We start from the raw sequence: 25,941 nt of genomic DNA on the forward strand, positions 1-25,941 counted from the left end.
AAATTTTCTTGTGCATGCAGAAATGTCCCTTCAGACAGAGGAGGTATCGAAGATCTCACCGATGTTCTCAACAGGATATTCGCAACAACTTATGGTAAGTTGCAATGGTGCATGGGAAAGCAATCGTTCGCAACAACTCGCTGCTCTTGCAACTTACTGCCAGTGTTCCTGCAGGCACGGGCGTCCTGCCAGCAGTGGTCCCTGTTGCAATTGAAGCGCTCAAGTCGCCAGCTCCTGCTCTAAGACGCCTCAGTGTGAGGCAACTGGGTCGCGCATTGCAGGTAAATTATAGTAAAGAGGCCCACTGCATCAACAAAAATACACCACCGCTTTATTACCTCCAATTAGTGGAGCATGAAGATTGCCACCTTTGAGGTGTATGTTGTGACATATCCAGGGTGCCTTGAGCGGACAGCTCGGCGGCAGTGTTCAGCCGCGGCAGATAGCAGGGACGCTGATATCTGCACTTACAGATCCAGACACTGGGGTTGCAGCTGAAGCCTCCTCCACCTTAACGCGCTCTGCGGCACAACCCGATGGTGAGCCCTGTCACTAACCTGGCATCAAGGGGTCCTAAAGACTAACCTCCAGTAGTCTTTACACTCTATTAGTGTTTAGTACCCTCTGATGGCATGTCAGGGGCTCTGCAAGCTCACAGCTTGTGGCCCCACACGAGAGCTGCTGTGCTGGCAGATGCTTTCTGCTGGGCATATGGCACAGCAACTCATGCATATTTGGTGGCGCAGGGTACGAGCTGCTGGTGGGTGAAGGTGGCCGGCAGGAGCTGCAGCGGGTGCTGGGCTCTTCAGATCCCTCCATCCGCATGCGAGGCCTCTCCTTGCTGGCCTCGCTTGCGTCGGTGGCACAGGACAACATTCGCGCACTGCATGACTCAGGTGCCCAATACCTGAAGATGTATGCCTTGTGCTTTACAATTTATGTCGAGCCTTTCCTGCTTGTATAATTACAGGGAGGGTTAGGAGTGTCCGCTCGAAGAGAGATGACTTGACAAGTGACACATGTTGACTTCCAAATTACTGTGCAGGCCTGCTTCAACCGCTGCAGGCAGAACTGTCCAACACCACGGACATACTGACCTGCAGCGCCGCTCTGGCGCTAGTGGGGGAACTGAGCGAAGCCAGCAGCAGCGCCTCTTCTGCTCTCATGGCCCTTCTGGAGCCACAGCTCAGCGCCCTGCAGCACAACTCCGACCCCTTCCTGCGCAGCCAGGCCCTCAAGGCAATCCATTGTTTACCCTCTCTTGTAACTTTGGCTTGAAAAAGCTTGTGATGTGCCGCATTGCCGCGAGGTTGCCACTCAAAATGCCAGGTGATACACTGTCCTGACATCACAGCTTCCACTTGCACCTGCATGCGAAAGACCAGTGCATGAAACCTAAGCCTCAATCTACTGGGATTCCACCCACACTGGCACACAACAAGATAAAAAAAATGGCTTCTGGGCGCGAGCAGGTCTCGGCAACGCTCTTGGCCTCGTCCGCGCAGCAGCCGACGGGCGCTGTCGCCAACGGCCATGCCGGCGCCGATGCAGGGCCGCCGCCGCTGCTGCAGTCTCTGGCAGAGCTGCTGGACCCTGACTCGCTCGCAGAGCCGAGCGCTGATCTGGTTGAGGCGGCTCTCGATGCCGTCAGCCGGCTGGGCGCAAGCCCCAGCGGTGCAGAGCTGTTCTTCGCTGACGCCCATGGGCTGCCGGCCCATGTCGCCACCCTGGCCCTTGGCAGAGCAGGTGACTGAAGCAACCTGCCAAAAACGTAATGGTAATACATTTTTATGATTTGAACACTCTATTCTGAGCAAGCTTGTACTTGAGTACATCGGTCAGCGCTGCTAGAACCCAAATTGCTGCAGTTAGGGCCAGTCAATCCAGCAATGGCTGGTCCTGGAAGCTTCCTCCACTGCGGTGATGCTGACGACTTTGACCTGTGCTTTGTATAGGCGGCACACAGATCCGCACTGCAGCGCTGCATGCGCTAGGGATTGTGGCCGGGGCGCACCGCGCAGATCATGCCATGTCAGCGCCGGCAGAGGACACCTTCCGCCAGGTCACCTTCACTGCAGCCGCGGGGCCCTCCGGCTTCCAGGCACCTGCCGAGCTGCTGCTGGGCTTCCTGCGGCAGCCCTTTGCAGACCTGCGCACCGGAGCATACAGGTGCGCTCTTTCGCACTCAAACCCACAGACTTTGCTTTGGATGCTGTGCCCCTTCTGTGGCTCTTTTTCAGGTTGACTCCCTCCGTGGACTCATTGGCATGCAGAGAATTCTACTAAATATAGAGTGAAGTCAATGTGATGGGGGCGAGCAGGCTCCTGAGGGCGCTCGCACAGAGGACATGGGGCGCCGCAGAGGTCTGTCGCAATGCACAACTGATGGAGCGGCTGGGGGATCCGCGGAGCGAGACTACTGCGCAAGAGTGGCGCTTTGCTATCGTGCAGGTGCAACTTCCTCTTAGCTGCTCGGAGACCTGCTGCACTCTCTGTGTAATATTACTGAGTTGGTTTAAAGTTTAAGGACCCAAAAAATGCAACATACATGAGGAATGCATGACCATCTTTCTTCGACAGCAAAGGTATGGCAGAGACAGAAGCAGAAAGGATGGCATGCAGGCCCTGGCGAAGACTGTGCGTGAAGCAACAGGGGCGGAGCTGGCAAATGGGGCGTCGCAGCAGAGGGACGCTCTGCGGGCGGCTGCTCCGCAGGTGGACAGAGCTGTTCAGCAGGGCCTGTATGGCCGTGGCGCAGCAACGCACAGGCCTCCAGATGTCGCGATGATGAGCACTTGAATGATGCAATGGGGTTTTTGGCAGGTTTCAAGGAAAAAGGATTCCACAACAAACGTTTGGATCTAGGGTGGACATGAGTGCATGTTTGAACAGACCGTGTGACCAGCTGCCAATATTCTGTACAGACATGTTGATGCGCAGTTGTGATCAAGATGATGTGGGCCCGGGGCCAGGATGCATTGCTGGCGTGCCTGTGCTGCCTCTGAATTTCTCGACACCTTTGACTAGTCACTGGCAGCTATTTTGTAGCACCCGCACCCGTTGGCCATGGCTGCGGTAAACAACTAGTACTACTGCTCAGTAAGCAGTAAGCAGTAAGCAGTAAGCAGTAAGCAGTAAGCAGCAGTAAGCAGTAAGCAGCAGTAAGCAGTAAGCAGCAGTAACAGTAAGCAGCAGTAAGCAGTGAGAAATGCTTGCAGTAATTGCATTTTAACATCTGGGTGAAAAGGCGGAGCAATGGGCAAGAGCATGCACCTCCATGAATTTCCAAGGTTCAGCCCAGCTTCTATTTAGGGCGCCGTGGCGAACCGGGAGGACCCAGGAACCAGACCCGAACGTCAAGACGCGTCATGAAAATCGACACTGCGCCTACGGCAGGTTGTCACCGTCAAAGACTTACTTGTGCCTATGTGACTGGCAGTACAGTGTCCCATACAGGAATCCTTCTCTGACCGACAAAATTGCTCTTCCTCAAAATTGCAGTAGGTTCAGAGTCAGAAGTCGGAGTCAGATATCTAAGTGAACACAGAGATTGCTCTGTGGTTTTTAATAGCTTTGTGCACAATAAGGGGGCCGCTGTTGGGGGCTGTTTTCATGCTCAAGGCCCTTTTTCTACTGTTCTGGGTTTAATACTCCAGACAGGGTAGTTGCAGTGAAGCAACTCTTGGAAACGATGACTGCTAGAAAACGCGCCTTAGGATTGCTATTGCAACAAGGGTTGTATCCTACAAAATGCCAAGCAGCAGCTGGAATTCTTCTCTTGGAAGATGTGAATAGGGCAGCCCAGCACTCTGATAGGCGAGCCTCCACTAGTGCAGCGTCTACTTCGGACCCTACCGCACCTGATTCATCACCGTACCGATTGGGCCATACATCCAGGCTGACAGCCCGAGGATGGCCTGCTCTGGGTGGGATGTCCATCAGGGCTATGGCACAGCAGGTGCGCAGGGTCAGCCGTTTATGCAGCTGTACACTGCACTGCATGTTCTTGGACAGCGAATCCAATGAGCGCTCAAGGAGAAAGAGCTCTTCCTGAGTCCTAATTGTACTAGGAAATATCTTCGCCCTGAAGTGATGGGACGCTGTTCGCTGGGACAGGCTCTGGAGAGCTCAATATCTGGCCGCTCTGAGGCTGTCAAGCTGTTCCATGACGCCACTGACAAAGTCAACTTTAAAGCTCGGGTGTGCACTTTGACTCCTTCCAGCGAACACAGATATGGTATTTTGTGCTTTCACGCCTCCTGTGATCGCATAAGGCTCTTGTAAAGTGGAAATTGTGCTTGAGCAGGTAGTATTTGACGCCTGTTGGAGAAAATTGGAGGAGAAATACAAGGACGTATGTATCCTGGCCCTTCAATTTTTCAAGAAAAGTCAGCATGGGCCTGCCCGTGTTCAAATCAATCTTTTCCTGGTCCGCGCAAGAATGTTCTTTGGGTCGTCATTTCGTGACTGAATTTCGCTTTTCTGCTGCAGAAAATACAATGCCCCAGGGAGATTGTGTGGCTGAACGGCGCCCCTGGAGCAGTGAGTATAACACTTAGAAATTTGCAGTGAGCACTTCTAAGAATTAGTTTTGCTGCTGAGCTGCCTTTGATGAGGTTGTAAGACCAATTGAATGTGCAGGGCAAGGGCGCAAACACCCCCTTTATTCTGGAGAGCAGGGGTTTGACTCGAGCAGAGACCATGTCCTCTCTGCTGGAGCGCCACTCAGAGATCAGACATCTGATGGCTCAGGGGGAGCTGGTGCCAGACACCATGGTGGGCAGTCCATCATCTATTATCACTGTACCCTTTTGTGGCCTCGTAACACTCAGCGTGAACCCTTGAAACGCTGTTTAAGCAGAGGCAGCTGGTGACGGTCTTATTGCTGATACTGGCCATGACCACCTGGATGAAGCTAGGTGTCCATGCAATGCAGGTTGGTGATGCGCTGCTAGATGTCATTTTTGACCCAGACGTGGCAGATGGTTCGGGCTTGGTCATTGATGGCTTCCCCAGGACGGCCCTGCAGGTGCGCAGTCCCATGCATTCTTTGGCCAGCTTGCTACTCAATAGTAAGCCGACACGTTGATTTTTGTTTCAAGTCAGTCTGAGGAGAGGGGCCGCATGCATGTGCCTGCAGGCTGACTTCCTGAAGATGCTGTACGACAAGATGACAGAGCTGCACATGGCGCACGCCGATGGACCAGAGGAGTGGAGGTACCCACTGCCCAGCTTCAAGGTGACCCCAGGCCCACCCACACTCTTCCCCTTCAACCTCTCTTTCACCTGCTAATCCCACTTGTGACATGCCCTCCGTTTCTGCTGAGTGGCAACCTGACTGACGAGCAAAGTTGATCCTTTGAGGCATTTCAGGTGCCCTTCATGTTCTGTGGTGGGCACCTCTTTTCTTGAGAGATATCATATGAGGCTTGAACCAGCTGTGATAGGGCAGGGAGGCATGGGTGGGTCTGAAATTCCGGCACAATGCATGTCATACATCCAGCTGCCTGTACATATTTGTGTAAGAATGTGTAAGTTGAGCTGTCACGTGGTTGCGCGCGGCAGGTGGTGGTGCTGTATGTGGAGCAGGAGGAGAGTGTGCGGCGACAGATGATGCGTGCGACAATGGTGGCCAAGCACAACACGCGCGTCCTCGACGCGGGCGCAGGGCAGCTCTGGGAGCTGCGCGCCACCGACGTTGACTCCGCCAAATGCCGCCGCAGATATGACGTCTTTAAGGCACGCCGCTCACTCCCCCTCCCGTGACCTCCTTGTGAGAATCTCTGCATTCCCATCTCTGCTCTTGCTCGGCAGTTCTCCCATGCCATCAAATTGGCGCCCTCCTTTTATTCTGCGTGCGAGTGAAGAACTGCATGGCATGAGGGAATGATCCAGGCGTCGGGTCTCCAAAAATTGTCCTGTAGATGGCCAGGATGCAAGTATGAAAAACGGCTTGGGAAGGAAACGGCTCAGAAACCGCAATAAAGACATCAGTGGTTTCGTTTGCTTGCAGGCGCACTACAGCACTCTGCTGCGCCTGAAGCAGTACTTCCCCTTCTCGCTCATCGACGCCATGGGCAGCCTGGAGGAGTGCAAGGCCCAGATTGCGCGTGAACTGCGCTACCAGTCCTCCCTCGACCTCGATGAGGCCACCTACGCCGCCATCAGGTGAGCCATCCTCCTCGCAGGCCTCCCTTCCTAACAAGATTCTCTTCCATGGCCTAGGAACTGTGACATTGATGGTAGTAGGTCCCCTTGTACCCCCTGGCACCGGGGCACTTCCACACACCTGCCCTGCCAAATGATGCACAGGCACAAGGGCATGCATCACACAGCGGTGGTGCAGCATGCTGGAGCTGAGTCAATAGTGGGGAAGCGCCGGCCTGCTGCTAGAACAGCTTAAGACTGTTTTGGTCCCATGGGATAGCCATTTTAGCATCTCTTAGTACCTTATGTCCTGCTGGATCAGGCACCTGCCGCTGGCGAAGGACCTGGTGCGCTCCTCAAGGCAGCAGCTGGTCGCCCACCTGGACGGCTACGCCAAGAGGAACCGGCCCCTATTTGAAAAGGTGGCCCACGCCATTACCCAACTATTCACCTTCCCTGTCTCTCTACTTACAGGCATCCATGCACGCATTCTTCAGACAGCTAGGTGCAGCAATTTGCAATCGTGCGCTCGTGACGCCACGCATTGTATAGACCACCAGCCGGCTGCGAGCCCAGCAGGTGTCCCAGCGCAGACTACGTGCTGGACTGACAATGCCAGATCAGGTTGTCGTTGTGCATGGTTGATGCATGCCATGGTCTGATGCCTTTGCACTACTTGCAGTGGTGACAAATGCTCACTTAGAGGGCAGCGTGTCACTTGCATGCAGAAGGTGCACATTACATGCACTACTTCCACTTTTCCTGGGTGTGCGCTCGTGGCAGGTGTCATTCCGGGAGTGCATGTATTCACCGCCATTATATGGTCTGAGGAGATTTGGCAATTGTCACGCAGGTGGTGCGTGTGATTGACACGGAGGCCGTGCCGCTGCTGAAGCGCTGCAGCCTGGCGGGCCACGCGGAGCTCAAGACGCGCAACTCCATCTTCGCGGAGCATGCCATCGCAGCCGACATGTTCATAGACGTCCTCACAGACCGCGGCTTCTCCGTTGCCCATGTCGTCGACGAGCAGATCGTGCCAGTGAGGATCTATCTTTTGCCTTCAAATCTTCAACGGCGAAGTTGTGCCGGCAAGCAGAATATGGCGGTGACCTTCGCCTGCACCTAGATCAGACACCCTGTTGGCCTCTGTGGCGGGCGCTGCAGCGCTCATGAACTGGCCACCGACAGGTCTCCAAGATTTGGAAAGTGTGAATAAGAAGGACGTAGAATTAATATGTTGATGCTGCGCAGGTGCATGTGGACCTGCAGACTGGCAAGGTGGAGACGCGTGTGGACCGGGTGAATCATTTCAGGTACTTCCAGGCAGTCCAGCAATTGAGCCGCTCTTTGCTTTCTTGAACATGCCGCCTTCAGGATCAAAAGACAGATTGCATTTGCGTGCATGCTCGAGCAAGTGACATCGGCACACATGGCAGTCTGCCCACAGCGCAGCCATGTCATGCATCATTATCAAGGGCTGAAGGAACGCCATGTGGGTGCCTGGCAGGATCACATTCGAGACGCAGGGGGTGAGGGACGCGTCGTCGCTGGTGGCCAGCGCTTCCAAGGAGGCGCTCGATTCCGTGCGCAAGATCGCCATCGGGCAGACGCTCGTGCCGACGCACATGTCGCGCGACCGCTTCGATGACAAGTCAGCCTACGCCGCGGCCGCCGCTGCTGGCTGCGCGCCGCAGCTCGACCTGCGCTCGCCCCTGAACGCCGAAGGCGCCGCAGCCGGTGAGGCCCGACGGGGAGATATTTACAATTATTATTACAGAGACCCTTTGAGAGTCATCTGAGGCTCATTGGTCTTGTAGGCAGTCGGTCACTGCCCATCTTTATTTCAAAAATTTAGAGAAAGAGTTATGCAGACATCAAGGCAGAGCGAGCACCAGGAGAAAGGAGAAAGGGCTGCCTCGCAAGTGCACGTCATGTTACAACAATACAATGCACACTTCTCATGTGTCTGCATTCTGTCAAAAAGGGCAAGACAGCCTGAATTGACCCTTGCACAGGGTACCATTGCAAACCATGGATGGGATTGTTCCCAGGTGGTGGGGAAAGAGTCTCATTAAGCGCAATATTTCATAACAGTGCATGATAAATGTGTTCCAGTCCATGTCTCAGGTTCGAAGGTGCTTGCCAGGATTGTGTTGCAAGCGGGCTTCATGAAGTTTGAATGGAGCAATATCTTCATTACATGAGTTGTTTGGAGTATGCATGTGCTCAAGAGGGATGGTGTGGCTTGGTCAAGCAGATTTAGGTGTGAATGCCTTTGCGTGGGTGTGCTGCAGAGTTGGAAGAGGAGGATGCTGGGCAGCGGCTTGCCTTGTCACGCGACAAAGACAAGTGGTGCGAATTTCCAGCCTTCCCGTGCCAGTCACTGTGCTAACGTTCAAACAGAATCATACCAGGGATAAGGCATAGCTGATCAACAGGAGTCAAGGACATGTGTGCTTTGACAGGGAACAGCATTTCGTGCAGCAGGAGGCACAGCAGTCTGCCCAGAATGGGGGCATCATTGGCTACGAAAAGGAGGCTGTAGGAGCCAAGCCTGACCCTATATAGGCAGGACGCGAGGAAAGCTCCACCAATGCATGCTGCATTCACTAGAAGTGTTTAATTAGCGACATGTACATTGAGATACCCAGCCGCCAAACTTGGGAGGCTGTGTTGAGGAATTGATTTATTCCGGTCCGCTCCAGCACTAGCTCGAGACTAATCCCAGAATGCTGAATTAGCAGGATTGAGCAATGCAGCACTGAAATTGTTGGGAGCAGCCTCTACTTCAAGCTTTGTACAGTAGTATCTTGTCCGAGCTGCCCTTGGAATGAGGTATGGCCTACTGCAAACGGACCCAACTGACTGTAGACTGCAAGTCAAACTAGAGCTGCCATGAACATCATTAGATGATCCTGAAGCCAGTGCTACAAACCACAGCGACTGCGCCGCAGCACTTGTACAGATGCAGATGCAGCTGCAGCACCGGTGCAGGCCTGGCTGCAATCCGGGGTTCTGGCTGTTTGTATCTGATAGAGGACCATGGGTTTGACAACCTTATATGCCAGATCCGCAAAATTACTTGACGATCAGTAGGCTTGTTTAAAGTGATCTGCATGTGGGTTCGGGCACAATCGTGGTATTTTGCTGTTGAAAATGCTGCTGGTAGAAGGGGAACAGGACATGGGTGTTGTGCAAAATGCTCTTGTTTCATCAACATGCAAGACTCTTTACGTAGCAGGGGGTGTAAACGGACTTCTAGAATCAGATCTGCCAACAGTTGCCGATCCATGTGTACACAATGCTTGACATCAGCTGGTACAAGGACGTACCACTGCATACAATTCCAGTCACAAAGCAGACACACATTAATACATTGCTGACACATTTGAATTATCCGATACTGCGCCTCTTAGAAGTGAAACACAGCTTCAAATTTTTGCCAGCCTGTTCCTCAGCACAGGATATCCTAAAAAGTTCCGACACTGGCACCACCAATGAGCAGCTCTGCTTTCCTAGTCGTTCTCAGCTGTTCAGGCTAAGACATCCAAGAATTTAGGCCTGTATATGTACAGATCATGCAGGCCACCCATGCCAGACATTATCAGGGGTGTGGGGATCACCCTTTTCCTTACTTCAACCACGCTGGCACATTACTTGAGTGAATTAAGCTGTCTCTGACATTGTTTCTGGCGCGAAGCAAGTCAGCAAATTGTTCAAAATTTATAACTGAGTGCATTGCTCTGGAGCATCCAGCAAAGAGGCAAAAGTGAAGTGGACTTCTCTTCAGACTTGTGAGCTGTGAGGACAAATCTAGAGCATGTCCAAATACTTATCATGAAGCTTCTTGGAGGGATCCGAACATGCCTCTCAGAATATCCATGTTCCCTCCCTTTCGATGCCCTCCCCAGGTAATCATTCCTCAATCTGAGCACTGACCAGCAGAAATGATCACAGGGAAACACTGGACTTCCTCTTGAGCTTATCTGCTGGCATGCTACAATGACTGGCGCGACAAACTGAGGCTTTTCCCGCTGTGAGCTTCCCTTCCAGACTGGTTGATATTGAGACTTCCGGCCTACCCTTCCCTCAAATATGACACTGCCAGTGAAGGCTAATCAGGAGGCTGCACATTTCCCACACCCATCATCCTCCCATAACAAGGGGAAAATCATCTTCCAATCGGTCAGATTGGCTACCTCTCCATTCAGCTACGTGCCCCTACATGCCTGGCACACTCTTTTACAGCGCAGCACAGCTGCGCGCATGGGTGTGCGCATGCTTCACTGCTTGGCTGCGCTCTTTTTGGTCCAGCTGTAAGCAAAGACTCCCACCACTGTCAAGAAATAGCCTAGAGCGCCCAGGGCAGTGACTTGGTTCCTGAAGAGCAGCACGGACACCACTGTCGCCACAACGCCCTTGGCGCAGCCCAGGACCTGCATGCACCAGACACCCTTCAGCACAAGGATCAACCAGTACCAAGTAGAACGAGGATGCATGACATACAAGACTGTGCGAGCACCACAACAAGCAAGACAGGGCAAGAGCCTATTAGGAAGCATATGGCTCACGCATGCATGCGAAGGCCCACATAGCCACTGGATGTCATGTCAAAAGGGCACTCCTATGGCCGCAGTAAAGTCAAAGTCCTCAGTTTGAGGCTGCAAGTGATGCATGTGCATTCGGCATGGACGCCCAATGGATGTCAGAAAGCTTGCTCACCTGCAGCGTGAGAGCCGAGGTGTACTTGGTGATCTGGAAGTTGGTGAAGTTGACGATGTAGGCGAGCGAGGAGTTGCCCACGATGAGCAGCAGGAAGCCCGGCTGGCTGGTGAGCAGGTGCAGGGCCACGGAGGGCGCTCCAGGCTCCAGCAGAGCAATGGCTGGCAGCAGGAGCACGAGGGCCACAGGGGACATGAGGCGCAGAAGGTTCATGCTGTCCAGCTTCTCGCTCTGGTCTGAGAGCAGGATGCCCTGCACAGCGGCAGCCCACCCACATCCTCAGGTTCTGTTGTTTGCTCGGCCTCCTGCCCTGTAATGGCAATTTCAATGGGGAGGTATTCGTGACACCGTAGAAGACCGCCTTCTCCTTGAAGGTCACTTGTTTCAAAGTTGGATCAGCCCTGTAGTCGGCAAGGAATGAGGAATTATCGATCTGCAAGGGAGCTGACATGCAGGTAGCCTGACGTGCGAGCAGCCTGGGAAGTCAAGGACGAGCAGCATGGGGCCAGACAATCCCTAAGAGAGCATTCCTGCACAGGGAGATGTGGCTGGCAGTCACCTGCAGGACGGCTTTTAGAGCGCGGGCGCCGCTGGCGCCAAAGCAGGCCAGGAAGCCGATGCCGTTGAGGGCGGGCTCAAATCCGGCCGCCAGAACAATGCCGACCATGACAGGGATGAGCGTCGCGTAGGTCAGCGGCTGCTCCATGGTCCCCAGCAGCATGAACGCTGCCAGCGCTGTCATCGCTGGTGTCACAGCGCCCATTGCCTACATCAGCCAACAGAAGGCATGCTGACCTCATGCATTGATTATATTCTGGGGCCAATCACCTTGAAGAGAATGAGCAGTGCTGATGAGGGAGGAGAATGGCGGTTTTACAAGGTGGTAGAAAATGTCTGAGGGGGTGGTTTTACTTGAGGCTCGGGTGGAGGGTGACAGCTGGTGTCAAAGAGGAGGAAGGGCTGGACCTGGCTGAAGGAGACTGGAATGTAGCGCAAGGCCACGTTGCCCAGGACCACGGACAGCAGGAAGGTCGTGGCCAGAGTAGACACCTTGTAGAACTGCACGCGCGACTGCAGAGGCTGGACGCGCACAAACCCAGAGGCGTTCGCTGCCTGCATCACCACACAAATGTGTCACTCTGCATGCTTGGCTGCTTGTACATGCATTTAATTTGTCCCATTATGCATGCAAAATGTCTCGTCCATCCTTATGGTCATGTCAGGCTTCCTCCCTCTCTCACACAATTCTATGAGAGCCACAGCAAGTCTTCAGGGCAAGGAAAGCCTGCTCTCTTGATGATGTTGTCGTAGCAAAATCCTGCCAGGTGCTCCTAATGGCTGCAGACGAGCACAAGAAAGGAAGCGTGGCTTGCCTGAGACAGGATGACGCATGCCAGCATGTGACAGAAGGTGAGGAACACTGGGTAGCGAAACCCATATCCTCCCAGCATGTGCTTATTCAGAAGCACGATGCCAATGTTGGAAGCAAACCTGCATGGAAGCACATACGATATGACTGGGCTGCAGGGCATCTGTTTGTTCATGATACAACACTGCAGGACTCCACAGCAACTAAGAAAAAAAGCATGCCATGCATGGGGCCATGCAAGACACCAATGCTGCATTTGCATTGGAACCAGCAGACGCACCAGACAGCAACCACCAGGAGAGTCATGAAGAGGCTGGGTGGCTGGTGCTGAAACTGCTGCCGTGCTGTACTCTCGCCGTGGTGTGCCTTGATGCGTGGTGACGCGAGCGGTGCTGGCCCTGCCTGTGCCTCCAAGTCCACCACATCATTGCTTCGTGACCTGCAATGGCATGCATGTCCAACATGCATGAGCCTCTCATTGGATGCCTGCTATGCACATGCTGTCAAATCAAGTGCTTGTATTCTGTCAAGTGCTCGGCCATGTCCGGCAATCCTCATGCATGCCAGTGCATTGACCTGCATGAGAGTCATGCTGCCAGGCACGCGCACATGTTCAGAAACCAATGTGTATCACATCAGAAAGTATGTGGGCACCTTGCATCCTACCTCAGCTTCAATGGCACACTCTCTGCGAGGTCAGCGCCCTTTGATGGTGTCTCGCTGGGGTGTGATGCATGATTGTGGCCTCCAAAGAATGTAGGCAGCAGCGTCAGAAAGCTCATGCTGCACGCCAAATGCTACCGAAGCCTTCAATTCACGTGGGGAATGGCAGCTTTGATACAAACGCCCTGCTGTCTACAGCCAAGGAGGCCAGGAATGGGCTGGCTGCTTCTACCTGAGAGAAGACAGTTAGTATCAGTTTCCTGTATGTGGCAAGAAGAGCAATTATGTTGAAGGACTGCACAACCTTCGCAACAATTGTACAGTCTTCATAGATTTGCTTGTGCTCTAGGAGGCCTGCGTGTTGCGCAAACCTGGAAATTGCAGACCCTGCCATCATATGTGGTTAAGAGGGCGACGGCTGCTCTGAGCTTTTCGTAATCCCTGCGCACAAGGGACGATGATTATGGCACACATCATCTACTCGAATCCTAGTCTTTCCCAGCTGAAATCACTGCTTTGAACAGCGTTGCCTGTCTTCTTGAGGTTCTTCTGTGAGACTTATGAAACAAGATTGTGAGTCTGGAAGCAAAGAGCAGCTGGTGCGCGCCTCTTGTCCACCTTCAAGAATGAATGATTGGTACCTTCCTTCACCTCCAGGACCTCGAAAGGCACTGCTCCACCAATAATGCCGAAGACCTGGCGTAAGCTCTGCAGAATGGCAGCTTTGACGAGGGATGGGGTCGGGCTTCCTCCCCCGAAGGAGCTGGACAGGCACAGAATTGTTTCGGGAAATCTGCAAGTAGCAGCGAGATAATTTGAACTGAGCAATCAACGGTGAGAGACTGCAACACTTGTCAGCACGTAGAAGGCTACCAAATCCCTTTTCACAACCTGATAACGCACATGCTAGCACCTATATCTACACACGGATAATGCGCACAGTGGAGATGCAGAACAACTGCCGAGCAAACGCTGTATGTTGTTAAATGTCAAATTGCAGATGTCAACATGCAAGGTCGAACAGTCAAGGAGGACTTGGGCTCCTCACGTCAACACACGGAGGTAGCACGATTGGCAGCTGAGAGTGATCGTCTGTTGTCGTGTAAATACTTCGGCACTGCTTGGATCATCCTCGTGCATGAAACGGCGCACACGAAACTGTCGATGAGCCGTTTACGACGTTTGAGTGGGACTGTAGGGGTGAGCTCGACCTCTCACTAGCTATGTCCTTTGGCGATCTTCCCCTCTTACCCCTTCCCTCCCTAGGATTGAGCCACAAGCGAGAGCAGAAGGGTCAATCTTCTTGGGCTTCGCCGCTTCTCAACTTCGCATTGAATTCCATGCTGGAGCCATGTGACCGTGGTCCAGTCAGACGTCCATGGACTGTCCAGTCAGCTTTCAGACTGCACCTTGGGGTCCAGTGGAATACAGCCTGGACCACTTGCATATATATTTAGAGGACCTCCTAGAGGGAGAAAATGGTGCAACCCTTTTATAATCACAGGACACAATCGCACAGCACCATCACACTACAACCGCATCACGCTACAACCTATATGACCTGTACACTGTACAGCAATGCAACAAACTGGTTCGGTCAATCAGAGGAAACTCACATAGGAGTCAGTGCAGGACAGAGGCCGAGCAGACAGTGACAAACCCAATATCTGCATGAAGATGTGAGAAGTGAGATCATCAGGTGAGAGACACAAATATTCCCGCGCACGCGGATGCAAGAACTCCCGAGCCAGGAAGCAGGAAGTCACTTCCTGGAAGTGGTGTGCAGCATCCCCCAAATGGGAATGGAGAGCAGGCTGCAGCTGCAGGCGAAGATGAGTTGCGAGAGCAGATGGCAGGGCATAATTTCCAGCAGGTGTCAAGCACGTGACCAGAGCATGCATGCATGTACATATACTGTATAGTATATATCCGGTACAGGGAGTGCATGAGGGTTTGGTACTTGAGATTTGATGAGTTGTACAACACATGTGATACAACACCAGGCTGCAGACATTTGTAGGTCCCGCAGACGTCACGTCACGGTGGCTGCAGACGCCCTGCCTGTATGCCCTATGGCCCTGTAGTAGTAGTAGTAATAATAATAATAATTAGATCATTGATACCGTGCCTGGCACGGTGTACGCATGCCATATATGGCCAAGAGCTTCTTAAAGACTCCTGGAGATGCAGATGAAACCTTGACACCTGTACAGACCCACATACGGTGTTGGCTGTCCTAGGCCTGTCCAGCTGGTCTGTGCGCCCCACTCATGGGTGCCAGATCAATCAGTACTGATGCGCATCTCTGGAGCTCAAGGGGCGCCCCAAGCCGGCTGCTGTAGCTATAGCTAGCTAGCGGTGCCACACGTGCACGGCGTGCGCTGCCAACACTCTGATGGCGTAAGTGAGTTGCCGCATTGCGGCAATGCAGGCATATTTTGCATGCAGCCAATAAGTCAGTTGCATGTATATTTATTTGATTTTTGTGCAGTGCATAATAATCAGGGTAATGGGCACTCTTATTGCTGAGCCCTCGCGAGCTAACTCAGCTTTCTTTCCAAAATTGTTGCAACCCTTAAAAAGCCTGCAGAAGCCTGTGTCTCGTTAAAAGCCAGATAGATCTGTCCGACTGATCTCTGGCAGTTTGAGATTGCAGGTACTGCTTGAAAATTAGCTGGATACCTTAGCTGGATCCAGCCTGAGAAATTCAGCAGGCCAACCAGGGAATCTAGAATGATGAGATCTGAGATAGCAGAAGTACAACGTCGCCATGATATGTGATGATGGCCGATACGGCCATATAGCATCAGATGGTGAACTCATCATCGTCATCATCCTCGATTTCCTCTTCTTCCTCGTTGTCAGCCTCATCGGACGCCGAGGATGCCTCCTTCAGACTTGTTTTCCTGGCAGATGTGGTCCGGGTTGGCCTGCTCCGCTGTGAAGGCTGTACACCACCGGCGCCTCTTTTAGTTTGGCAAGAAGGAATGAGTGATCAAGCGAGGAGCATAATGCAGAGCCTTCAGTAGATCTCTGTCAACAGGCCAATTTGCAAAATTTGTGTGCAGAGAACTCTTCTTGCCTGCGTGGGGACACATGTAACCTACCATTGGCGATGACAAGTCGACGACGTCGCTGTCATCCTCCTCTGCTTCCTTCTGCCTGGGTGGCCTGTTGTCCTTTGCTTTCTGAGGGGATTTGACCTGTGATCAACTGAGAGGCTTCACCCTGCAAGCTCTGCACCATAGCCCAACGAACATGCATGATGCGGTCATGCATGCCTCAGTGCAAATCCCATCAAATGTGGTAGTACAGAGGCCTCCCTCTGCTGCCAACCTCACCTGTGCAGTTCTGCAGAACGGCAATGTTGCCTGCTTCAAGGTCCCCGCTGGCTTTGCCTTTGCAGCAGGCAGCTTCCTGGCTGGATCCTTCAAAGCATCCACATCTGCTGCAGGTTGCTGACCCCTGCGACGCAATTCAATGGTCCCTCAGCAGTGTCTGACAGACCCCATGAACAAATTCCATTCTTGGCATGAATGAAAGTAGAAGCGCGTATCTTTCAGAGAAGATGGATTTGCCCACCTGGACGGTCCAGGCTGTGAAGGCCCTGCATCAGGCTGCGCTGCATTCTGCTCTGGAGGTTTTGAAGGCAATCTGGCTTGAGGGCGCCTCTTCAGCCTCTGGAATCCCCCCTCATCATCGCCATCACTCTCGTTGCCGTTCTCATCTTCCTCCCCGCTGTCTGCATCCACGTTGTATTTCGGCCGCTTTGTGCTGCGCTGAGACATGCGGCGGCCCTGCTGTTGGGAGCAAGACAAACTGATGTGAGTACAACAAGCAAGGGAGATCCCCGTCATTAATCCAAGCACCTGGACATGCAAGGGCATCATAAATTTTTCCATGTGCAGAAGAATAATTAAACCGTGAGAGGGATGTCCTCATCCCCCTGGCTGGATGCACCATCGCTGTCATCACTCTCATCGGAGTCTGCCAGAGCCCGCTTGCCCACTCCCTTGCCCTGATTTTGCAAAGCCATCTTTGAGCAGATGACAAGAACTGCACATGGAATGCCGCAACCCGTTTCAACAAAGGACACGTGCTTCAATTCTGGCAAGGGGAAATTTCTTGACCCACCGCAGGGGATCGGCCATTTGCAATAGTCTGAGTTCCTTTTGCTTCACCAGGGTCAGCGCCAGGAGCTGCTTGACCTGAATCTGCAAAACAGCATCTCACGTCATGCCCTGTCATGCGCAGGATCCGCAGTATGTTAGAGTCATGACTGATACATTAAAGAGCAACCTTAAACACCTTGTTCAGCTTTTTTTCCGGCTTCGATCACACTGTGTGGCAAGGGCAGGCGGAACTCCTCTGGGTTGTCCTCTTTCTTTCCAATCCACCAAGCCTCAGAAAAGACGACCTGCATGGGCATTGCATGGCCAGCATGAGTGCATGCGGTCCTGGAATTTCTCATGCCTACTCGATGCAATTTTCAGGGTGAGCATTAGACAATGAACTGATCTTTGAGAAGCCCCACCATGCTCTCCAGAATGTCCTCACAGATGACGTCCTTGTTTGTGAACTTCAGAACCATGTACTTGTTGCTTGGAAACATCAGAGTGCCAAAGAACTTCATGCGGCCTTCTGGAAAGTCGATGTACAGGACAGGGTTCTTGGAGTCCAGCTGTGCCAGGGTGCCCTATCATGCATGCAACAGGGGTCAACTCATGCATTGGAGCGGCCAATAAACAGCAAGCTATTATTGCAGGCAGAAGGAGTCCGGATGCATACCATGCGCCCTGCTGCAGCTGCTGCTATCTTTGCATTGATGTTCAAGAGGTACCTGGGTGGTGAAAATGTTAAGCTTCTCTTTATGCATCATAGCTGGTCAGTTGAAGGAGCACAAAGCACATGCCTCACCTGCCCTTCCTGACACTGCTCCTTTTTGTGATGTCCTTCCCGTCCGCCTTTGTGAGCACTGCAATTACAACAGCGCGTCACAGCAGTACTATTTCAGAGGAGATGAGGAGAACACGTGGGCCTCAGAGCTCCACAAGACGCACCTTTGCTTGGCATGATCTCGTCAGTGCACATACGTCGCGTCTTCGAGAGCATCTGCGGTATGCAATGGCACTACTAAGGCCTGACCAATCTGCTATTTCCAGTGGACAAGACGGATGCACAATCCAGGCATAAGACAAAGCTGCCCCCTACCCCTTCATAAGCGATTTCTTGTAGCCGCTTTGATTCTGCCAAGCCATGTTGATCAGCAGCATTTAAGTCCTCTGCCTTGTCTTTCCCAGCCTTTGGTGGCATCTTGCAATCTACAAAGCCGTGGTGACTGGAAAAGACTGGTCTCCCCCCCTTTTTGTCATTCAGACAATCCGACACTTATGACCGCTTTCATGTGGACATCTGATCTGTACTTACAAGGAGCTCAACCCAAACACACGGTTGATGTCCATGAAGAGTCACTCAGGCCGCAGTCGTATTTACTTTGACAGAGCACGTCAGTACGAACAAGTGTTCCTCCAAGATGCAATCAGCCCGCACTTTGCTCTCTCATTGTTGCTGTGAATGTGGGAAACCGACAGTCTGACTTAAGCTGTGGGAGCCAATACAGGCTTAGCGCTGTCCGGTACTCGTGACCGCAGCACGACCCTCGCCAGCACAAGCACTCGCGATGTGACACAGCGTGACTTCAAATGTAACGGATGTATTCATTTATCTCCATTTCTGTGTTCTTTCACGGGACTGCAGCGTAAGATACTGGCCTGCAGCGTCTCGCGGAAATTTTGCAATGTTCGGCAGATTGTGTTCCTGAAGTCAGATATACACCCAGCTGGTTGCATAATAGCATTTCACATAGATAAGAAGCAAGCAAGACAGTTGAAGCAGTCCCGGCAACAGATTGTATGGCCGGTATGCTCAAGCCTGTGCCAGTACAAGAAGTACACTCTTCGCGCTTTAGGCATTTGTCTGAGATCCTGATGGCACCCTTGCTGTTTAGGGACATCAAAGAATTTTTGTAACACTCGAATCACTTGCTTTTAAAGTTAGTAACAAGTGCTTTGACCTACAGGTGGCGGCATCGTCGCACCCTCAGATGGGAAGACTTACGAAGGAGAGGTCACTTCTTATGTGATTATAGCGTGCATTATTGCTGCATCCGGAGGGGCATTGTTTGGGTGCGCATTATCATGCTATCTGCTAGTCTTCATATCGAGCATCCCAGTCAGGTCATTTTTAATGTGCTCATAAACCTTGCAACATCAGCTAAACTTGGAGCACCTACATCAAGTCTGAACACGCTGGGATTGCAGGTATGACAATGGGATCACAGGTGGCGTCATTTCCATGGTGCGCACTCTGCATTTCTGGTTACACCAATGGTAGGCTAGACTGCTTGGTCCATATACTATATTGTCCAGGTTGCCACCTTTCCAACATAGCAACCTGAGGGTGATTTGCCGTGCTCTGCAGCCGGGCTTTCTGGAGCAATTTTTTCCAGAGCTTTTAGATCCTTCAAGTAGCCAAGGTAGGTCAGGTGACCAGGATTGATTCGTGAGTTGTTGCACCAATTCACCTAGTCATGTCCAAGATGCTCAGCTGTGTGCTTCAAGAACACCTTGACAAGAAGCTGCACTGAGGTCTGCCATGACACGGTGCTCATGCAGGGGGCAATCAGGATCCTTACTGCAAGTATGACAGTTCAGTCCTGGAGTGGTTGACATCCTCGCTGTTCATTGCGGGTGTCTTTGCTGCACTTCCTGCCGGATATGCAACAAGGTGCTCCTGTTGCCATTCCTTCACTGTGCTTTTCCGTGAATCTTTTCTAATGTTGCTCTCACCAACTTTTCACAGTATATTGACAGTGATGCATTTTTTCCTGCAGGCACTGGGGCAGGAAGAAGACAATGCTGCTGGCAGGGGTGCTCTTTGATGTGGGGGTGCTGCTGACTGCGGGGGCAATGAACATCACAATGCTTTTGTGTGGGAGGGTGCTACTAGGCATCGCAGTTGCCTTTGCTTCGGTCTCTGTCACACTGTACAACAGTGAGATGGCTCCGGCGCACCTCAGAGGCCGCCTCAACCAAATCTTCCAGGTCTGTATCTCTCCCTCCCATTCCTGGCCTTGGCTGACACTAACGTCTACATGCCATGTAATCCTTCTGAGCTGCTGATAGCTCCAGCCTTCTGAAGTGCTGCATGCCATCTGTACAACAGGGGAAAACGTGTTCTCAGACATGAGGGGACTGTTGGCCTTGCAGGTGATTCTGACGCTGGGAGTGGTGTTGGCGCAAATCATCAACATCTGGACGGGAAGGTTTCACCCATGGGGTTGGAGGGTGTCACTGGGGCTTGCTGGGGTACCAGCCATTGTGCTGACACTGGGCGGCATATTCCTGCCGGACACGCCCAACAGCCTCATAGAGCGAGGATTCGAGGAGGAGGGGCGGAAGGTCAGGCCCTCCATCAATTTTTGTTGCTGTTTATTCGTCTACAGCACTCATCCTTCACCGCTCGGCCCATGCATGCATGACAAGGCTGGTGTGAGCCTTCATGAAGATCAGTTTAGGGTGTGTGACGCTGGAATTTTCTTTCAAGATGAGTAGCAGATTTCCTTGGGTAGAGGGGGGCGTGCAGCTGCATGCAAAGAGCTCAACGAAGAATTGCCACGGGTGTCGTCTTTGTGCAGGTGCTGCAGCGCATCAGAGGCGTACAGGATGTGGATGATGAGTTTGCTGACATCAAGGCAGCATGCGTCCAGGCCAATGCAGTCACCAATCCCTGGCGCGAGATCCTGAAGCGGAAATCACGGCCGCAGCTGTTTGTTGCCCTGACAGCCACCTTCTTTCAGCAGGCATGACCCCCACTCCCTTCTTCTGCATCTAAAAAATCTTAATGCTGGGTTGCTCACTGTATTTGCTTTGGCCACTTCCCTAAGAAATCAGTGGTGGGCATATTATTCCAAAACGGCATTGCAGATCCACTGTCATGCTGCTGCTGCAACTTGACATGCATGGTGTGTTGCAGTGGACCGGCATCAACACAGTCATCTTCTATGCGCCACAGCTCTTCATTTCGCTGGGAACCGGGCGCAGAGCAGCTCTGCTGGCCACAATTGTGACCGGCGTGGTGAATCATTTTGCCACATATGTTTCGCTGTGGGCTGCGGACAGCTTTGGGAGAAGGATCCTCTTCCTGGAGGGAGGCGTCCAGATGCTGCTGGCTCTGGTGAACAATCCCTTTGTCCAAATCTTTGCAGGCCCAGAATTTATGCATTACCCTTTCATGGATGGGGCTTTAAAGTGATTGCATCTTCAATTTTTTTTAAAGCTGGGTCCCTGGGTTAGGTGGCACAGTGAGCACAGAGAGACCACCCAATGGCTGTGATCTGCAATTGTGGTATCAAATGAGACGTTGAATGTGGATATACACGGCCGCAGTTGTCTTGTGGTATGCAACTGTGCTTTGGTATGCCACCCATGAGTGTTAAGTTTGGTTTCGTTGCCAGGTGGGCATTGGGGCGACGCTGGTGCTGGCAGGAGCGCAGCCGATGGCGGCGTGGATAGCACTCTTCTTCATGTGCTTCTACATCTGCGCATACGCGTGGTCGTGGGGGCCGCTGCCCTGGCTGTACGCTGCAGAAGTGCAGTTTCTGGAGACCCGGTCTGCCGGACAGAGCATAGCCACCCTCATCAACCTGCTGTTCTCCTTTGTCATCGGCCAGGTGACAAACTTTTTCTTTTCTGCGCGAACCTTTCCTGGGAGTTGTGTGCATTGTTAATCCTTGTCCATGACCCCTGAGCAACACCGTGTTTTGGAGGCAATCTTGGAAGTGCATTTCTTTTCCTTGTCCATGACCCTGAGGAACATCTTATTGAAGACAAAACTTTTTCTGGGATGTGTCATTAATGTCCATGTCCATAAGCACGAATAATACTGCATTGCATTGTACATCAACAGGCGCTGGGGTGGCAAATGTTTATTGTGTGTGCAGACGTATCTGTCCATGCTGTGCGTCTTCAAGTGGGGCATTTTCATGTTCTTCGCGGGCATGGTCCTCATCATGACAGTGGTGGTGGCCGCCTTCTACCCGGAGACCAAAGGGTTGCCCATCGAGGAGACGCCGCACGTCTTTGCAGACCACTGGTATGCCATCTGGCCCCTAGGCATTACTTGTGTGTGAAGCCTATGCTGAATTTGCAGAGCATCTGGTGAGCCCCTGTCAGTGCATGCCAGCAGGTCTATGTGAAGCCAATGCCCAACCTAGAAAATAAGTGGGAGTCCGTACGTGCCCTCGTTTGCACCTAATGAAGTTCTGGTTTCCGGAATAGCAAAATAATTTCTGCAGCTCAATGAAGTCAGCCGCATAATTGGGAATGCAGGTATTGGAAGCGATATGCTCCTCCTGCACCATGGTCAGATGAGGAAAAGGACAACCTTAGGAGACCTATTCTTCAGCAATAAAGCACAGCTGTGCTTCCCCAGCAGCCAGTATTCTTTGCTTCCAGCTATTTACAACAGACTGATGAATATCAGTGCAGGCAAGTTGCACTGACTGATGACTGATGAATATCAGTGCAGGCAAGTTGCCTGGAGGCATGCAGCAATCATTCTTTGTGACTTTATAAAGCAGGGGTTTGCAGAGTGCTCATACTTCAAAGTTTAGTCCTGTGGCAGCCTGTGCGATCTTGCCAAAGACTAGCAAACGTTCCCAATACATGTCTGACATGCTGGCCATCTGAAATGTCGGTCAGCATTGTCAGGGTCTTGTCTTCTCATTGCCGGTGTATCAGTTTGAATTGCTGTGTCCCAGCGAACGTGGGTCTTGACGCTGTCGGTCTGACAATGCATCAAAGAACCTGCGGAATATTCTTTGCAGAATTGCAGCAGCATGATTTGAGCTCACCCAAATTCAGGGGTATCCTGTGTGACCATGGCAATGCACTACTGTACAGTCAGCAGCTCTCCCTTGTGGTTGTTTGTATGGACTTGTTGTGGTCATGACTGATTGTAGGAGTAAATCTGAGATTATCTGTATAGCCATCTTCTATTCAATGTACCGTAGGCTTTCTTTCTTTGAAATCAAAGACATCTCCAACAGGAGTGCATGCTAAACTTTGAAAGAGCCTAGTAAATTTTCTGTGTGGGCTGGCTAGATCTGACAGTATCCCGTCTGGTGTTCGCATTGCCGTACTCAATGTCTGCACAAATTCAGCATTTACCACAGGGTGATTGCCACAATTGTTGCAAGGGAAGGCCAAGATCAATGTAAATGCAATGGAGTCTGCATGGTTGAAACAAAGTCTGAAATCTATTTTTACACTAAGAAAGTTGTAGTAGAACCCATCTGGAAACATCACTGCAAAATCAGCACATTAAGCATGCGTGTGGGATGCACTTGCCTGTAGACTGGGAGGAATAATAAGCTTATTATTCCTCTCAGTCTCTGCATTTAGTGGTGCTTGAGTCGTTTGCTTGGCCACGCCAGATCCTGTGCCGTTGCTACCTTTCTGCATGCATGCGAATTGAGCTTGTCATTTTCATGCAGGACATTTTCATGCAGGACGGCAAAATTGATCATGATGGCCCCGGGCCGCATGCGCAACTCCCAGCAGCCGCTCTCTGCACTCCTTGGGTGGACATCATGTGTCAAGGCAGTATGTTTTTTATGAATCGAGATCACGCAATCAGAACAGGGAGAGCATAGGAAAAGGAAGCAATTTTTCTCCTTGGGTTTCCAGAGTGGTTTCTGGGAGTGATGACTCAGCAACACAATGGCAGGAACAGCAGGATGTCCAGCTCTCAGAAACAACAATTTCAATAGTAAGACTCCTTCAGCTTGCGAGACTTTCTAAGAGTGGTCATTGATTTCTTTGAGGGATACTAGCTACGTGTGCCGATTGAGGATCAGACAGGCCTTTGCTGATGCGATCTGCGAGCAGAGTGAAGCATAACACGTAGAAGCAAACGTTAATGAGATGACGCAGACCATCTGCAAAGTGTAAGTCATCTTGATCGGTTCACTGGTGCAGGATTTCACCCCTTCTCTTCAAAGTTGCTGACATCTGTCCGGCATGTCTACAGGTGCTTGAAGCAATTTGCGAAATACACATGTCCTCGTTGCAATGTGCAATACTGCTCGTTGGAATGCTACAAAAATCACGGCGATCGCTGCACTGAGGGATTCTACAGGTTCGATCTTTTGCACTAATTAGCAGAGAAGCTGGACCTGTTAGATGTCAGAAATATGCAAGTTGTAGCTGTAATCACCTCAGCATGTCACTCTGTTACTGTACATCTTGAAATGATCTGTGGCGATGCTGTTGGACGTGGGTGCAGTGAGAATGTGGCAGAGGAGCTGAGACAGACAAATGCGGGAGATGAGGGAAAGCTCGAGATGATGGAAACACTACAGAGGTTCCACGACAGCGGTGCATCACTCTCAGGGACTGAGGCAGGTGGCGCAGCCCCCTCTGACCTGATCAAGGATGCAGAAGAGAGTGCTGAGGAGGAAGGTGCAGAGGAAGGCCTCTCTCAAGAGACCCTTTCCAAGATCCTGGCCCAGGTGGATTTTTTCATTCCCCACGTGATTCTGCATCAGCGAAATTGCTGCACAGTAGCAGCTAAGAGTTATCGAGAGAGCACTCCTATTTGTCAGCTCCAGCAAAGGGCAAGGTACTTCACCAGTGCTTATACAATCAAATGTCACTCTCACATCTCGCATGCGCTTGCTGCACAGATCGAAGAGGGCAAGGACCTGGACATCCAGGAGTCAGACCTGAGTCCAGCGGAGCGGGCTGCTTTTAAGCGCGCAATTGCAAACGGCAGCCTGGCACGCCTGGTCACACCCTGGGAGCCCTGGTGGCGCAGCCAGGAGGCAGCCCACTTGAGCCTCAGCGCTGCTGGCACCCGAATAATACGCGACCCCCGTGTTTCAGGTGCTGGAATCCTGATGGGCACCCCACTCGAGCAGCCTGCTTTTCATGTACCTTGTCTCTCTGGGAAAACATTTTAGTCTTGCAGGAGATACCTCAATCAAGAGCGGAGACCTCAGAGGTGTTTTGCTGATCAGGGGAAGGTTCTGGAGAAGTAGGCAATGTTGGAGGTATCCCGGCTCCTCCAGAGGCGCCTCTGCCGCCCCTCGCATCTCTCAGCAAGGCCCAGCCGTCGCCATACCTGCGCTGGCAGCTGGTGGAGCTCCTCTACTCCTACTGCCTCACCTTGCACATCTACAACGGCGAGTGGGCGCCCGACCCTCAGGTCAGTCCTCCTTTGCTCTTCTTCTGGCCCTTCTAATACTGTCATTGGCGTCATGTACGGATGCAGAGGACTGGGCAAGCAAGCTGCTAGCCTGGGACATGCTGGGTTGTATATGTGTCAAGACAAGATGACAAGCAGCTCTTTGCATCTGGCCCAGGGTGCGGCTATGACAGCAATGGCGGCCTCAGCAGCGCTCGGGGGCCAGCGCGATTCGCCCGCGCTGCCGCCGGCCTCGGCGGCGGAGGCGGTGTTGGACTGCCTCGGCCGCGCCTGCCACCCGTCCCTGTGCGGCCCTTCCGGCCGCGGCTTCGCGGTATCGATTCTGGACGAGGTGCAGGCGCTGCTGCAGTGCGGCCGGCCGGCCGTCGTCTGCGCGCTCACGGATCTCCGGCGCGCCTTCGCGGCGGCTGTGGCCGAGGCCGGCGCTGCAAACACGGCTGCACGGCAGACGGCGGAACGGCCGTCCGGCAGCCGTGAAAGCTTGATGAGCAGTCGGACGCCAGAAGGAGCTGTGACCGGCGGCAGTCGCTCGGCGACAGAGGTGGCCACAGGTGCAGCTTCCTCGGGGGCAGCAGAGCTGCCAGGAGAAGGAGTGGAAGGGGGTGCGCATGGGGCAGGGAGGGGAAGTAAGGGCAGCAGCGCACTAAGACGGCGGCTGCAGGCGGCCGAGCGGAAGCTGGCCTACTTTCAGTCCTGGGCCAATGAGCAGCGGGCACCGGAGCTGCAGGTCATCCTCACTGCAGTTGCCAGCGAGGGCACCGCGCACAGGTGTG

The 25,941-nt window shown here is 52.5% G+C and overlaps 5 protein-coding genes across 5 annotated transcripts; 3 read left to right on the forward strand and 2 right to left on the reverse strand.

The window, feature by feature from the left end:
• Positions 1–22: 22 nt before the first annotated feature.
• COCSUDRAFT_64126 (ARM repeat-containing protein) lies at positions 23–3,091 on the forward strand (the record flags this gene model as incomplete). The annotated part of the gene is made up of 8 exons (XM_005651704.1): positions 23–43; positions 398–539; positions 747–896; positions 1,046–1,263; positions 1,473–1,746; positions 1,956–2,169; positions 2,322–2,451; positions 2,623–3,091. The coding sequence occupies 8 exons, from the start codon at positions 23–25 to the stop codon at positions 2,797–2,799; spliced, it is 1,326 nt and encodes a 441-aa protein (XP_005651761.1). The 3' UTR covers positions 2,800–3,091.
• Positions 3,092–3,946: 855 nt separating this feature from the next.
• COCSUDRAFT_64127 (hypothetical protein) lies at positions 3,947–9,413 on the forward strand (the record flags this gene model as incomplete). The annotated part of the gene is made up of 13 exons (XM_005651705.1): positions 3,947–3,958; positions 4,117–4,200; positions 4,642–4,776; positions 4,937–5,029; positions 5,141–5,239; positions 5,566–5,730; positions 6,014–6,168; positions 6,470–6,569; positions 7,001–7,186; positions 7,399–7,460; positions 7,655–7,884; positions 8,442–8,499; positions 8,613–9,413. 13 exons carry the CDS (start codon positions 3,947–3,949, stop codon positions 8,713–8,715), a joined length of 1,482 nt encoding a protein of 493 aa, XP_005651762.1. The 3' UTR covers positions 8,716–9,413.
• A 1,017-nt stretch (positions 9,414–10,430) lies between these two features.
• COCSUDRAFT_45779 (TPT-domain-containing protein) lies at positions 10,431–14,172 on the reverse strand (the record flags this gene model as incomplete). The annotated part of the gene is made up of 10 exons (XM_005651706.1): positions 13,950–14,172; positions 13,509–13,664; positions 13,273–13,342; positions 12,905–13,133; positions 12,519–12,677; positions 12,222–12,360; positions 11,836–11,982; positions 11,429–11,635; positions 10,870–11,121; positions 10,431–10,583 (listed from the first exon to the last, which is right to left on the reverse strand). Exons 4-10 carry the CDS (start codon positions 13,018–13,020, stop codon positions 10,431–10,433), a joined length of 1,173 nt encoding a protein of 390 aa, XP_005651763.1. The 5' UTR covers positions 13,021–13,133; positions 13,273–13,342; positions 13,509–13,664; positions 13,950–14,172.
• Positions 14,173–14,357: 185 nt separating this feature from the next.
• Positions 14,358–17,777, reverse strand: COCSUDRAFT_64129 (hypothetical protein; the record flags this gene model as incomplete). The annotated part of the gene is made up of 9 exons (XM_005651707.1): positions 14,358–14,600; positions 14,688–15,848; positions 16,009–16,104; positions 16,243–16,366; positions 16,484–16,698; positions 16,824–16,919; positions 17,241–17,318; positions 17,436–17,597; positions 17,742–17,777. The coding sequence occupies 8 exons, from the start codon at positions 17,775–17,777 to the stop codon at positions 15,708–15,710; spliced, it is 948 nt and encodes a 315-aa protein (XP_005651764.1). The 3' UTR covers positions 14,358–14,600; positions 14,688–15,707.
• A 32-nt stretch (positions 17,778–17,809) lies between these two features.
• COCSUDRAFT_34726 (general substrate transporter) lies at positions 17,810–22,091 on the forward strand (the record flags this gene model as incomplete). Its single annotated transcript, XM_005651708.1, has 11 exons — positions 17,810–17,933; positions 19,005–19,086; positions 19,222–19,258; positions 19,382–19,436; positions 19,576–19,687; positions 19,794–20,004; positions 20,170–20,361; positions 20,598–20,762; positions 20,936–21,136; positions 21,417–21,632; positions 21,903–22,091. The coding sequence occupies 11 exons, from the start codon at positions 17,810–17,812 to the stop codon at positions 22,089–22,091; spliced, it is 1,584 nt and encodes a 527-aa protein (XP_005651765.1).
• Between the last annotated feature and the right edge of the window lie 3,850 nt (positions 22,092–25,941).

This window comes from Coccomyxa subellipsoidea (genome assembly GCF_000258705.1).
Source record: "Coccomyxa subellipsoidea C-169, whole genome shotgun sequence".
Classification (NCBI taxonomy): domain Eukaryota; kingdom Viridiplantae; phylum Chlorophyta; class Trebouxiophyceae; family Coccomyxaceae; genus Coccomyxa; species Coccomyxa subellipsoidea.